The 15,546-nt window shown below is 43.0% G+C and overlaps 1 protein-coding gene and 1 long non-coding RNA gene across 4 annotated transcripts in view; one reads left to right on the top strand and one right to left on the bottom strand.

Annotated features, from left to right (window-relative positions):
- AFTPH (aftiphilin) overlaps window positions 1-4,431 on the top strand; it is a 40,163-nt gene extending 35,732 nt beyond the window's left edge. For all 3 annotated transcript variants that reach the window (XM_081906146.1, XM_081906148.1, XM_081906147.1), the window contains one exon: window positions 3,294-4,431. In XM_081906146.1, the coding sequence (XP_081762272.1) occupies window positions 3,294-3,438 (145 nt within the window). In that variant the 3' untranslated portion in view covers window positions 3,439-4,431. The remainder of the gene's footprint in view (window positions 1-3,293) is intronic.
- On the bottom strand, window positions 3,970-6,526 carry LOC309367384. The gene is made up of 2 exons (XR_014167115.1): window positions 6,289-6,526; window positions 3,970-5,355 (listed from the first exon to the last, which is right to left on the bottom strand). It is a non-coding gene; the product is annotated as an uncharacterized lncRNA (long non-coding RNA).
- Window positions 6,527-15,546: the final 9,020 nt, after the last annotated feature.

The raw sequence follows: 15,546 nt of genomic DNA, 5'->3' as shown, positions 1-15,546 counted from the left end.
TTAGGCTTGTGTGTGTCCCCTTGCATTTCTGTTCTACTGCACATGGTGCATCTCTATTCATAATCCGACACCAAAGGAATCAATTGTATTACTTGTGATACTTTTCATACAAAGGAGAGAGACTGGCTTTACACCCCACAGTGTGAAGTCCTCTCAGAGCAGTGTAATTACCGTATTTTTCGCCCTATAGGACGCACTTTTTCCCCTCCAAAAATGAAGGGGAAATGTGTGTGCGTCCTATGGGGCGAATGCAGGCTTCGCGGACCTCTCCGCAAGCAGCAGGAGCGCTCCCACTGCTTGCGGAAAGTTGCCTGCATGCTGAAGCCTGCGCGCGCTGAGATCAGCGTGTCCAGGCTTCGCAGACCTCTCCGCAAGCAGCGGGAGCCAGCGCTGGGCTCCCACACCTTGCAGAGAGCTGCCTGTTTGGGGGCTGGGGTCGGGGGAAGCTCAGACGGGCCTCCCCCGCCCCAGCCTGGGGGGGAAACAATTTTTCCCCCTTTATTTCCCCCCCAAAAAACTAGGTGCGCCTTATGGGACGGTGCGTCCTATTGGGCGAAAAATACGGTATATCCTCCTGAGCAAAGAAAGCAGGGTTAGTATCATTGCTTTGGAGCCATAGCCACAGGTTTATGGTGGTTACAATGCATGAGTTTGCAATGCAAAGCTATAATAATAAGGCACTATGTGTTTAGGTATCTTGAAGTGTGCATTGATGGCAATCTGCAGAAACGCAATATTTGTTAGTCTTAACCTGCACTACAGAACAAAGATGAACCCTGAAGATGTCACAAAAATAGAATGAGGGAGGAAGGTTTCTTGATTTGTAGTAGATAGAAATGTATAACAGTTGTATAATGGATTCTTTGGCTTGGCACAGAAATCATAAGAAGCTACTCAGTGAAAAAGTCCCTATGGTTTATCTACTGGGTTGTGCATAATGGGAAATGAAATGAAATAGAATACATTTGCCACATTGCCACCCCCTCTCCCCTTTTCCTCACGAAAACTGGAGGAGCGGGGTGTACTACAACTACCAATGTGATCCTGACTCTGCAAATAAGTGTGAATAAATATTTATTGATTGCATTTCTACTGTACAGTTGTTTACATGTTTGTAACAAGTAGGCGGTATTGGGTATGCTAGTTGTTGTTGAAAACCAGATAATGTATAGATTTTTTTTAAAAAAGGCACTCAGGCACACACAAATACATATAAATGTGTTTTTACTGCTATGTTAGAAATAATCCCAGTCTTAATTGGCTTGCACTCTGCCATCAAAATCTAATAATCTAGAATCTAGTCCTCATCAGAATCTAGTAAAGGGAAGGGGTAAATGCAAACATTATTAGCTGAGTGGTGCAAGTTTTTGTGTAATACTGCAATAAAGCACACTGGCACTTCAGAAACTCTCATAAAGTGATTCACTGCAATCCCCCACATGACCCATCTGTTCAACAGCGTCATAAAAGGGGCCCACATCCCTAAAACCTGGTCCTCCTCCAAGTTAGTCTCTATTCCAAAGCTACTCAAGGACAGCCGTAAGGTAGAACTGGACACTGGAAGGACCTATCAGAAGTGAACATAGACCACTGGTACCAAAATGCATGGGAAACCGCCCTACTTGAGAAGTTAGCCAACCAACTCTAGCACAGGGACAAACAAAGACACCTTCACCCTGGTGTGGCTCCTCTTCTTCACAGACACAGCACAACAGGACAATGACCTATCCCTCCCTCCCAACAGCATACAACAACCTACACACACACACACACACACACACACACACCTCACAGATACAAACAAGCCACACTGCAATCAACTGAACACAGCCAACCAAACTCAGGACCCCCTGACCTCTCACATTATCAATAAAAAGAAATAAATACATAAACAAAGGACTTAGCCATGGGATGCTGATACAAACCCTCTACACTAATAATAGGCAATAGACCAAAAGAACAAGACCCCATCTCTCTTTCCCCCAAATGCAAGATGTCTATGACAAAAGTGTCTCTCACTAAATGTAAACGAACTGTGAAAAAGACTAGGAATTGAAAGTGGAGACAATAGATGCACCTTTCCCTCTTTGTCCATTTTGTAACACAAAAAAACTTTAATAAAAACTAATTTTAAAAATTTATTCCTTAGATATATATTTTGTGGGTAAACCAAGCTAGTGAAAATGCAGTTCTCTCCTGGCGTTGTTTAGGAATGTGTTCCTACAGGTATATAAGCTAGTATTATACTGTAAAGCAAAACTTATTGTGTTGAAACAATTAGAAGAAAAGAGACATTTCTTCAGTACTGCAACTACATGTAAGAGGGTATTACTTGAAGAAAGTACAGGCTAGATTGGTTCATAGGCTGTTTCTGTGTAGCCTTGTACAAATAGTAAACTTTTACCTGTGGGGTGGGCAGAGCAAAATGAGCAATTATTCGTGTTATCTTGAAATCAACCTTTCTGCAGTCACCTGTGCTGACATTTCCCTTCTGTTCTATGCCATGTCCATTTAAGAATTCCTTTGCGAGTTGTGCTGCAAAGAGTCTGCACTTCTAAAATTGTAAACTAAGCACAAGATTCTAATGAAATAGGGATAACTGGTATCACTTTCCTCTTTAGAAGTCTGAACTTTAGGGACTTTGGGGTTAGAGTGGACTGCAAGAAACACCAGGTTCTAGTCACAGTAACATGCTCTCTCTGTTTAGTGTTCATGAATTCCATTTCAATTGATTGGGGCGGGTTGTCTTATGTAAGGTTTTCTGTGAAAATAAGGGTATGCTCACGACCCTGTTCTGCAGTGGTTGAAAGGTATTTCATCCTCTTAAGCTCCTGGATATGTTCAGGTACAAATTCTGTATCTTCTATAGGGAAACATGTTGGCTAAGATGACTTCCTCTATTCAGGTATCTTTCCACAGTGATTTTAACAAACATGATATAAGATTCAAGTGTTAAACAGATTTCAAATCCTATTTCCTTTCAGTTATGGATGCAGTAACTTAAGGGTTTTGATTTCATATTTAGTTAATAGGTAGTGGGATTTGATCCTATAGCAGTTGTGTTAAGGACCTGTTAACCGTTCAGAATGAAGCATTGAATTTACATGAAGTTCTGTATGTGAGGAGAGAACCAGTTTTCTCATTGCCAGGGTTGTAATAAGCCCCATATACTAAATAGCCACGTGAGGCAATATTGAAGTATATGGCACAACTTTCCTTCAGAGAGGTTGCCTTATCTGAAGACCTTTCTCTAGCAATTCTGAGTAACTTTTCTTTTAACTTTTTTTTAATAGAAAGCCCAAAAAGGAAGAACAACTCAGTGAAGAGGCTGCCAAGGTGATTTCTAGCCTTCCTGACTTATCTTTCATGCATGCCAAGGTGTTGATGTTCCCAGCCACATTAACACCTTCAACAAGTTGCCAAGGCAAGGTAGACTAAGGTGAAGTGAATTGGACAATTTCCATTGATTCTTGCCCTAGCCCCCCTTTCTGGGTCCTATGAAGTGATCTTGCTTCAATTAAAAATAATTCAAGTTCAGATGATTTGTTGGTAAGCAGCACTAGAAAGGTATACATACTTATGTATATTTATTTACATATTGGAGTCCTAAATTTATATTAGACAAATGTAAATAACTGGAGAGGATTGAACCTTTTTTGAAGATTTATCCTTTTTTGTTGTGTTGGGGTGTAACCATTTTGTCTTTGTGGAATACACTGGTAGTGTCCTTCTTACAAAACTTTCTAAACAATTTTTAAAAATTGAAATTTCCAACTTTTGCTCTTTGTGAAATTTCCCTTTGCCCCCCACCCCACCCAATTTAATAACTTACCCTTTTACTGAAAGCTTTAAAGCTTACAGTCTTTCAGTAGTCTTCTTTTAAGCAGGCTGAACCTTCCCTTATTTTTCATCTCAAGTGGCTTTTTTCTTTTTTGCAGGGGTGGGATGGGGCTAAGTGGTTGATTATTATTATTTTTAGCTTTTTGACTTCTAACAGTGTGGATTTATCATCATTGCCTTTCAAGAGGTTTGCTGTCAATTCTCTTTAGTTAAGTGATCACTGCCTAAGCACTTGATTCTCAAGATCTATGTGTTAATCAATTTGGTTTGGGATGGAAGGACCAAAACTGTCTAAATGTCTTACACTGAAATATACCTGTTACATTTTTTTTTGTTGTACCACTATCCCTATATTTTGATTTTGCACAGTGTAAATTTGACATAATCATAGATTGCTATGGTTTAGGCTGTATGTACAGTAAAACTATGGGTTGTAAATGTTTGGGGAAATTCCTATGGAAAAAAGAGAATGCTATGTAGAACAACCTCTAACAAGGTTTATGTGCATGCCTGAGGTCTTTTTGAAATTTCAGTGTATAAATTTCCTCTTAGCTTACACAAAATAAAAAATAAAGTTATATAGTCTGTTAACGTGTGTAGTAATATTGTTTTTCTTCCTACTTTCACAGTACTGCCAAAGGCAGTAGGAATATCGCTTTTTCAGAGAGAAAAAGTCTACTTGCAGAATATTAACTCTGTACCTTATCAAAAAGCACTGGGTTGGGGGTTTTTAAGAGCCAATGCATTTTTTTGTTAACACATGTGGGAATGTGTTCCTTCTGTTGTACCAAAGTTGTCTGGAAAACCAAAGCATTTGGGCTGGAGTTCACACTGGAAGCTCAAAAGAGTCTCTTCCTAGTTGGTAGGGCTAGGTCAAAGAGGTTGGTGGTCACTTGTGGGTTGCTCACGCACTTCAAAACTCTTCACATAAGGGGCACACTCATTGTGACATACAGGATAATTTATAACACTTCTGCCTTGTGCAGAGAAAAAGGAAAGGTTCCCTGCTAACTTTTTCTGTCCAGTACCATTACAAATATCCTTTCATAGAAGAGCAGTGCTTTGTAGTTTCTCATTTTGCCTTTCCCCCTCTGGACACTTCCTAAAAACCCAGACACATAGTGAAGAGTTACAGTTATACTTCAAGACAGTTCAGGCAAAAACATTCCTTTTTAAACCAGGCCTTTGACTTTTAACAATCTATGGCCTTTTAGAGTGGGTGGTGTGTTTTAATGTATTTTTTTCTCCTTATTTTAATGTATGCATTTTAAAAAAGTTGCTTTGTAAGTTGCTTTGAGTTGTTGTAGTATAAAAAGAGCTACTGATACATTTAATTTATAATTATAACACTTTGTTCTGTCTTAACACCATCCTCTCTGTAGTGTTGATTGCTTCTCAATACGGAATGAAATTTTTGGTCAATATGTTGCATTAACAATGTCTTGTTAAGATATTAACTCTCTTAAATATACAAGCACAGCCTTCTGAATGCCAATAACAGTAACATCAGATCATCTTACAGTGGTGCCTTTCCATTCCTATGGAAACCGTCTTCAGACCAAGTCCGGGGACAGTCTGTCCCCCGACCTCTTCTGAAGGCCGGCGGGGGGCGAAAGTCTTTGCTTCCCCCCGCCTGCCTTCCCGGGAGAGCTGAGAAGCAGCGCTGCCTTCCCGCTCTCCCGGGAAGGCAGGCAGGGGGGAGCAAAGACTTTTGCCCCCCGCCAGCCTTCAGAAGAGGTCCAGGACCTCTTCCGAAGGCGGGCGGGGGGCAAAAGTCTTTGTCCCCCCTGCCTGCCTAACCGGGGGCTTTTAAATCGCCCTGGGACTGTCCGGGGCGATTTAAAAGCCCCCGGACGGCTTTTGAAGGCAGGCGGGGGGGAGCAAAGACTTTTGCCCCCCGGCAGCCTTCAGAAGAGGTCCAGGACCTCTTCTGAAGGCTGGCGGGGGGCAAAAGTCTTTGCTCCCCCCTGCCTGCCTTCCCGGGAGAGCGGGAAGGCAGCGCTGCGTTTTCCGCTCTCCCGGTTAGGCAGGCAGGGGGGACAAAGACTTTTGCCCCCCGCCCGCCTTCGGAAGAGGTCCTGGACCTCTTCTGAAGGCTGGCGGGGGGCAAAAGTCTTTGCTCCCCCCCGCCTGCCTTCAAAAGCCGTCCGGGATAGCGGGAAGCGCTTCCCTGCTATCCCGGACCGCTTTTAAAATGCTGGGGGTGGGGAGCAAAGCCTTTCGCCCCCGCCGGCCTTCCTGGACCTCTTCTGAAGTCCGGAGGGGGGGGGAGGCTTTGCTCCCCACCGCCAGCATTTAAAAGAGGTCCCCGGAGATTTCCCTATGGGCTTTCGTCTTGCGAAGCAAGCCCATAGGGAAAATCGTCTAGCGAAGCGTCGCAAAAACCGAAAAACCCTTTCGTCTTGTGGGTTTTTCGTCTTGCGAGGCATTCGTCTTGTGGGGCACCACTGTATTTTATTTACAGTATTCTTTCCATTTCATCTCTTGTGTCCCAAATTGTTTTGCCTCTTCATACTCCCACCAATTGTGAAAATAGCTGCCCATATAAGCCACATCTTCTAATAAGCTGTGGCCAGTAGGGCAGTGTTAATACAAAACCACTATGCAGGAAACCCCTGCAATGCTGAACTCATGCTTGTAAAAAGCCCACCTGCTTTAACAATTTGTAGAATATATTCTCTATAAAGCTGATAATTCATTAGTAGTAATGTGTTCTAGCCTCGAACATCCTTACAACTATTTTTCTTTCTTCCCACTTCTAACAAAATGTGCTGCATGGTAAAAATAAGTGCTTTTGTTTCCATGCCCTAAAATATTTGGTAAAAAAGAATTCACCCTAATGGTATAGCTGCAGAAAAGAACTATATAGCTATTGTATCAGGACAGTGGTTGAGAGTTAACTCAAGATTCAAGGCTAGTAGGATCAGCTATTGAAGGCCTTCCAGGAGGGGGATGGAGTAGGAATGCCAGCTGCAAGCTGAGAGCTTCTGTCTTCACACAATTGCCCTTAGTGGCAGCTGCCCATTTGTCTTGATGTGCAGGGGCTGGTGCTCCAACAGAAACAGGAAGGAGACAAGGAGAAGGAGGTTGTCTGATCACTAATGTTCAAACACAGACCGTTAGCTTCTAGTTAGCTATCCTCTTTATCATAAGTCCTCACTCCATCCCTGATAGGACAGAAATCATGGTCAAAGTGTCCATTTGTTTTAAGTTTGGTTACAGGCTTTCTGTTTTTATAGAGAAAGGTTTATTCTTACGCAGATTCTCTGTTTAATATGTATAATATATAGAAAGTGGTATAGGACAGTGAAGGGCCACTCAGTCCAGCCCAATTCTAGAAACACCTTTGCCATACAGCTCAGGTGCTATTTTGCATCCAAACGGGGTCAAGGCTCTTTACTGTAGATGGGAGCTAAGACCTTCAGAAACCTCTACTTACTATGCCCACAAGCACTAATTTTCTTCTGCAGTAGGAAGTGCTAATATTACATCAAGCTCCATGTGATGTTTCCGTTGGTCGGCAAGGAAAAAATACGTGTACGAAAAGGAGAATTCCAGAATGCCAAGATCCAAGTTTGGGGCAATTACTCTTTGGTGAGATAACCCCAGCAGAGATTTAAATTCTCAAAATAAGCAGCAAAGCATGCAAATATAGGCTGTTAGACCTTTAAAATATGCCTTTCTATGTTCCTTCAAAAGTTCTCTCTCTTCCCCTAGCATGGAAAAAGACCACATGTTTGGTAAGTCATTCAGTAAAACTTGGCTTAGTTACAGTGGTGAAAGTTCCTAAATTATTGGCATAGGTACTCAAGGAAGGCTTGAGCCATCAGTCTGAACTTGGAGCAACCATCTCAAACCCTTTTACACATTGCACTTCTCTGGTAGACTGAAGGGGAACAATACGCTTGACTAGCTTCATCTCAAAGTGAGGTGTTATGATTTAGCTATGCCTGTGGTGTTAACCCCTTCATGTATTGATTAGACTTAAGCATGTTGGTTATATGAGGCTAGTTATCCCACAATTTCCCCTGTCTATTCCTCCATGGGGGGGGGGGGGAGAGACAACTTTGAGGGATAATTTTGAGTGAATGGAATCATAAAAAGGAAAAGAGTTGAGCAGGTCTTCTCCCTGCCACTCATTCCCTTCACTCCTAGCTGCCAAAACTGCTTTGACAGAAAGAAATAATCATTTGAACCTCAAGTATACCTTCCTCCCCTTTAGAACACCCCAGCTGCTCACTTGCATTTCACTTTTTCTTGACACGCTCACAGAAGTGATAATGGGAGGACCCTACTAGTCAGTCCTTGTGCCCTGTGCTATCCAAAACTCCTGGGGTTGCGGGTGCTCATCTCACTTTACTGGCTGAGGGAGCCGGCGTACAGCAGGACTAAGCCGCTTCTGGCGAACCTACTTGCACTTTGACTTGCACAGTGCTTTCAAACTGCTAGGTTGGCAGGAGCAGGGACCAAACAACGGGAGCTCACCCCATAGTGGGGATTCAGACTGCTGACCTTCTGATCGGCAAGCCCTAGCCTCAGTGGTTTAACCCACAGCGCCACCCGCATTCCTATCCAAAAGTAGCTAAGGGGGAAAGTCCTTGCTGCTAGCACTACTAGTAACTTTTAGGGAACAGTGCCACCTAGAGACTGTATCAGAATATATTGATCTAGCCTGCACTTGATTAACTTTAAGGTTGCCAGTGGAGAGTTCATCAGAGCATACAAATGGATATGCCTTTCCTATGTGCAGTTATCATTCAGTGGAACATGCCCTACATTATTTGCCTTCAAAATCTGATGTTTTAAGGTTTCATTCACATGGAACAGTAGTACACCCTTACTTCTTGGAACACTTATTATGCAAGAAAAGGTATGGCTTTACTTCTTTCTTTGTGTAATATATACATGTGAAGTTGTGTTCTGCCTTAATTCACTTTTTAACATCAGAGTTAAATTTTTAATTTTAATTTAATGCTGATTTTTAATTCCAGCATTACTACCAAGGAACATGGTGCTGCAGAAACAGAATGTCTGCTCAAATGTGGCTACTGTACGTACAGTCAATGTAGTGACTCTTTTGAGGGCTTTCTTTTATATACTTTTATCACTATCACTATATTGACTATTCTCTATAATAATCAAGCACTTTCAAGCACACTGAGCACTTTCCAAGCACCAAGCACATGGCTTGCAAAGCCCCTTGCACAGAGCTTTCCAGTTGCCTGACAACCAGCTAACCGCCAGGCTTTTTGGAAGCACAACACATTGACCCATGTCAATCACCAGGTGCCATTATTATGTCAGGTAATTGACTGCTTAGTGCTCCTGCTCACTTTTGAAAGTTGGCTTGTAAGGGGTGGCCTGACCCGCTAAGCCAAAAATGTTCCCTACCCCATTTACTGTAGTCAATTATGTGTAGCTAGCTCCTTTTCTGCAATCTGCCTCAAGACATGAAAACAAGATTACATAATTCTGCCAGTTATATGGATAATGGAAATATTCTTATATCAAAGAAATATGTCTCATTTTTCTGTATTAAGAAATGGAACATCAGACCGTTTTACTTGGTTGTTTTGTTTTTTAAAAAAATCAAATAATTTATGCTTGTTGCCACACAGAACAAAAGAGGGGTGGGAGTGTTCTTAACTAGCAACACATCTTCACTGGGAATTTGCAATGTAATTTTTGCAGATTAATAAAATTAGACATGTGGTTCTATTCAGCTTTATTAGATTCTTCTTACTCTTGTTTGTTCTTCACTTCTGCCTCATTTATTTTAATCCTTCGTGGCTTGCCTACAGTAATCTTCCTACTCCCAGTTGGTTTGTGCTTCTGTCACTAAAGTTTGGCCACTGGAACCATTCAGGGGTGGTTTGACCCTGTCTGCAGTTATACTGCCCTTAACGGAAATCTCTCTTATACAAAAGGGCTTGGAACTAGTCAAACATTGCTCTTCTGAATGGGTTGCTGCAAGCCTCTAGCCAAAGTGTACAGCTCTCAGTCCTCACCCTTCCTGAAATATTACACAATAATATATTTGGATTAGGCTAGAGATGTACGGTCTCTTCTCTCCTTGGTGGAGAGTGGCTTAGAAGCAAGATGAGCTGTTTACTCCAAAACTGGTATTTGCCAAACCAATTGGGGCAGCTCCAGAAAGCAGCCCACAAGAAAGCAAAGCTGCTTTGAAGAGCTGCCTTTGGGCAAACGGGAGGTGGTTCCCTGTGAGGTTGGGCTACTATCGCTCCCCAGCTTTCATGGGGTATCTTTTCAAAACAGCTCCCTAGCAAAGCGACTGAATAACATTTTCTTAAGGAGCTGCTTTGAAAAAGGCCATAGGTCAGTGATAGAGCATCTGCTTTGCTTGCAGAAGGTCCTGTGTTTTTTAATGCTCCGCATCTTTAGGTAGGGCCAGGAAAGAACCCTGCGTGGAATCCTGGGGAGCTGCTTCAAGTCAGTGAATACAACACTTAGCTAGATGGACTAATGGACTGGCTTGTTCTAAGGCAGCTGCCCATGGAAAACTAAGGCTACATCTGTGCCATACCTTTAAACAACCATATATCACTTTTGAATTCTGGTGCTGGAGGAGACTCTTGAGAGTCCCATGGACTGCAAGAAGATCAAACCTCTCCATTCTGAAGGAAATCTGCCCTGAGTGCTCACTGGAAGGACAGATCCTGAACCTGAGGCTCCAATACTTTGGCCACCTCATGAGAAGAGGTAGAAAAGACCCTGAAACCTCAGCGCCTAGGACTTGCCGATCGCATGGTCGGCGGTTCGAATGCCCGCGGCGGGGTGCGCTCCTGTCGTTCGGTCCCAGCGCCTGCCAACCTAGCAGTTTGAAAGCACCCCCGGGTGCAAGTAGATAAATAGGGACCGCTTATCAGCGGGAAGGTAAACGGTGTTTCCGTGTGCTGCTCTGGTGCCGAAGGTGTCTGTGGACAGCGCTGGCTCCCGGCCTATAGAGTGAGATGAGCGCACAACCCTAGAGTCTGGCAAGACTGGCCCGTACGGGCAGGGGTACCTTTACCTTTACAATTCTTCAAGTGGCTTAACCATCAGTCTTTATTTCCCTGGAATTCTGGAAACTGGTTCTGTAAGGGAAATAGAGATCTCCTAACAACTCTCAGCACACTTAACATACTGCAGGCCCCAGGATTCTTTTAGAAGCCATGACTGTTAAAGTAGCATGATAGTGCTTTAAATGCACAGTGAGGATGTGGCCTCAGGCTGGAGAGCAAGAGTCGACCTTCACTCCATGTGGTAGTCTGCACAGGTGCTCTTTTGTCATCCAGCTCCAACTTTAGCTGATTCTTCAGACATAATTTTAACTCAGAGTGGAGGAGAATTCAGGGACTTCTAATGCTGATCTCTTGTTTGGGGTTTAGCATTATCAAATACCTAAAACTGAGTTTAAATTTGGAAGCAGCACCTCCTGCGGCACCCCTAAAGTAACGATCTGTGTCAAGTGCTAGCTGACCATAAATGGTCCTGGATATTACCAGTGCCTGCTTGTAACAAGGCCAATAATCCAATTTGTAATTGGCATGTACCTATCCCCCTCGGTCCCATACCAAATGTAGTGGGTGCTCCCTATGGACGCGGGTGGTGCTGTGGTCTAAACCACTGAGCCTTGGGCTTGCTGATCAAAAGGTCGGTGGTTCAAATCCCTGCGACGGGGTGAGCTCTCGTTGCTCGGTCCTAGCTCCTAGCAACCTAGCAGTTGGAAAGCATGCCAGTGCAAGTAGATAAATAGGTACTGCTCCAGCGGGAAGGTAAACAGCATTTCCGTGCGCTACTCTGGTGTCAGTGTTCTGTTGTGCCAGAAGCGGCTTGGTCATGCTGGCCACATGACATGGAAAAACTGTCTGGACAAACGCCAGCTCCCTTGGCTTGTAAAGCGAGATGAGCGTCACAATCCCAGAGTCGTTCGCTACTGGATTTAACTGTTTACCTTTATGGAGGATCGTATGCTGAATTCATCTCTCGCCTTCCTTTCTGGAAGAATCAAGCATCTTTTTAAAGCAATCCCATTCACTCTCCATGGATGGTGAAGGTGAATCGTGCTCACCTGCTCCACAGGCACAGGGAAGGCAAACAGCCTGAGGCGTGAATGAAAGTGGGCTTTAAGTAAATCACCCTGCAACAGTGACTTTAGGGAGGGTTTTCTTTCTTCCCCTTTTTTCAGCTTGTGATCATGTTACAGAACTGGAAATGGTTGTCTCCATTGTGAATAGCTCGTTAACATGGGCAATAAATTATCCCTTTGCTCAGCCTACACTGAAATAGTTTAAAAGAGAGTGACAGCCTGCCAATCCAGCTGCTGGTCTAAATGAGCCATCTCAGAACTGCTGTTGTGAAGGTGGCAGGTTTAAAGCCACACTGCGGAGTGAAGGCTGGAATTCTGACAAACAAAGCCAGCCATTTCTGTCATCAAACACTTTAGCATTTAACTTTCTCTTCTTTCTCCCCTTCCTGCCCAGCAACTTCCTCCAGCAACTAACTAACTCTCTCTCTCTCTCTCTCTCTCTCTCTCTCTCTCTCTCTCTCTCTCTCTCTCCTCTCTCTCTGTGTGTGTGTGCTTTGTATATATCTGGAGTTGTCGCTCTTGGCTGGAAGAAAGAAAGTGATGGGGAGAGGAGACCAAAGCAGCAGGCTGGCAGTGTGAGCCTGTGTATCAGGAAGGCTGGATTTTCATACAAGAAGCTATTCCTCCTTAGACTCTGAAGCTGTAAGCCCAGTGAGTGTAAGAAAGTTCCATGGACCAGGTGAATGAGATCTGGAAGTTCAACAGGAACTTTCAGTTCAATCTTCTGGTACCTACCGTATTTTTTGCTCTATAAGACGCACCAGACCACAAGACGCATCTAGTTTTTGGAGGAGGAAAACAAGAAAAAAAATATTCTGAATCTCAGAAGCCAGAACATCAAGAGGGATCACTGTGCAGCGAAAGCAGCAATCCCTCTTGCTGTTCTGGTTTCTGGGATAGCTGCGCAGCCAGCATTCGCTCCATAAGACGCACACACATTTCCCCTTACTTTTTAGGAGGTGAAAAAGTGAGTCTTCTAGAGCAAAAAATACGGTAATTGAAAACTTAAAAATTGAATCCCTGCAACTTGTGGAGGGGGCTCATGTGTTTCCATTATGAGGCAAGCCAAGCTTGTACAATTGACTCCCTTCTCTATTATTACTTCCTTGGATACTATTGAAATTATGCAATAGATAGGACTCCTTTCCTTTTCATTAAACACACTGTTACCCAAGGAAAGGGCTTTTATTTACCTGTAGATAGGATCTCAGTTCAGGAAAATTTTAGGCTTAGTTTGTCTTGAAAGTAATGGGAAATTTTAGTTGTGACTTACCGGTAAGTCCCACTGAAATCAATGTAAATTAAGCATATCTAACTTTCTTGGACTAAAATCTATCACATTCCAGTTTTAAAGGACAATGCTCTGCTTTATTTGTCTTCACTGTTCCAATTTACAATTGTGTACTGTTATACTGAAGATGCTCATCATAAGATTAACACTCATTATGTAACAAATGTAAGCTAATAATTAGTATATTCTACACTGAATACTATAACGTTGAGACGATACAAGAAAGGAAGAGAGATCCAAGGTTGTTAGCATGTCTGAAATAGATTGCAATTTTAAGAAAATCAAAATTTTAACATACTAAAACATTATAGGCGTCAATTGTTCAGGAAGCTTTCCCCCCTTACTCATTAATTAATTTTCTTATGATTGAAATACAGTCAATAGTGTGTGTGTGTGTGAAATACTCAGAGTATACTGAGTGTTTCTCTGCCTTTGCTGAGCCTTGCTGGGTGGCGAGTTTTATCTCTCTGCTACATTATCGTGAATCTGGCCAGCTGGAATTATTCCACTTCCTTGCAATCGCCATCCTCTGTTAAACAAGTGATGCATCTATCCACCACTGGCCTGCATCATCCAGCTGGCGAAAGATGACAAAGCTCCACTGCTGCCTTCAATTGTCAGGCTTGCTTGCATCATTAGAAGATCTGGTCTAACAGGTTTGTCTGTTGTGAAATGGAAGAGTAGACTTTAAACCACATAAGTACAGTACGGCTGCCAACATTCCACCCCCCCCCCCCAAATCTGGCAGGACTCCTGTGCCACGTGGCAGGCAGAAACTTACCAGGGGGGACTTTTTCTATCACTGCATCAGATGTGACCTGCTTTATTTCTGTTAGGCATTATTATTATTATTATTATTATTATTATTATTATTATTATTATTATTACAGGAGCCCAACCAAATGGAAGATGACAACTCTAATAGCAGTCCTAGAGCCCTTCACTCATAAGAAAGACACAAACCAGCTTTTAACATGTAACCAATGGGTTCAAAAACTCAGCATTCAAAGACAGGCTGCCCTGGGGGAGCAGAGCACAAGGAATCTAATATATATATGCTTTGTGTCCACATCTAATCTTGTCCCTTTCTTAAATTTATTTATTGGTGTGTGCTTTTCTTATCTGCCAAATCTCAGGACGGTGGAGGGTGTGTGTGCTGTGTCCTGTTGTTGTTGCTCTAGTGGTGGTGGCACCTGCCCTCCTGATAGGAAATGCTATGCCGGGGGGGGGGCACAAAAAATTGGGGGTCAAGGAGGGTCAGTTAGTGGGGAGTGAGAAATGTCTCTGTTTTTATCTGAAGGGTATGCATACAATAAATATTAAAAATATTGCTTTATTTTATTTCACATACATACAATTTATAGGCTGCCCTGTAGCCAAAGTCTGCTCGCAGCTCACAGAGAATAAAACAAACAGAATTAGCAATCAAGCAGCAAATTTTGCAGCAGCGCCTTCATTTAAAGCAGAGGTTTAAAGAGAGCTCTCAACTGTTTGTTTTTGTTTGTTGGTTTGTTGAAACAAGCCACTGGAATTGAGCTATTGCCTGAAGGGTGAGGCTTCACACAGTTGTCTTTTTTGCACATTTGTCTTTTTCAAGTGGCTGTGTTGACAGCAAGTCAAGAGAGGGAGAAAGCAGGTCCACGGTCTCTGAATGTGGTTGCCACTTCTGGTTTGGCATTGCTGTGGGGTTACTGTCTCGTGTGGTCCAAATAATTCACCAACAAAAAGGAAAGCGGAATTAGATGGGAAAAGAGGGTCCCGCAACCCCTGCGCCAATGGAAAAGATTCTTCGTAAAGTAATGGAAGCAGTTACCTTGATGAATAGCAAAGGGGGAGGTTGCTCTTCTGCTGCTCTGGGAGAAACCGGCTCCACTCTTCTCTCCAAAGAGGACACAGGAGTTCAGAATCTACTTCGAATCCCTAGCCAGATGCCACTTTTATTTGCCTGAACCAGCCCCAAACGCCTGCGTATCCCGTAAAAGACGAAGCTCCAGGACACATAAAGGACACATGATGGAAATCAGCAAGTGTAAAAAAGCACATTTTATTCAGTGTCAGCAGTGATAATTGAATCTGTACTACTCATCACCACATTCAGCCAAGTTATTCCATGTTCTCTATCAACAGGTATCTTAATCTTTTTATTATTATTCAAATAAAGAGGAATGATCACTCTGGAGCTTTGGATGATCACTTGCCAGCTTTGTTTGCACCTCTAGCGTCCTGCTTTCCCTATGATATATTTCACTTGCCTCACAAAGAGGTCATCTCTTGCATGTATCTGGGGGGTGGAGGGGTAACTGCAAATGTGTATAAAAACAGCTCG

This window comes from Podarcis melisellensis (assembly GCF_964234715.1).
Source record: "Podarcis melisellensis genome assembly, chromosome: 3".
Lineage (NCBI taxonomy): Eukaryota > Metazoa > Chordata > Lepidosauria > Squamata > Lacertidae > Podarcis > Podarcis melisellensis.
The sequence above is the reverse complement of the archived record's forward strand: the minus strand, read 5'-3'. Positions and strand labels throughout refer to the sequence as shown.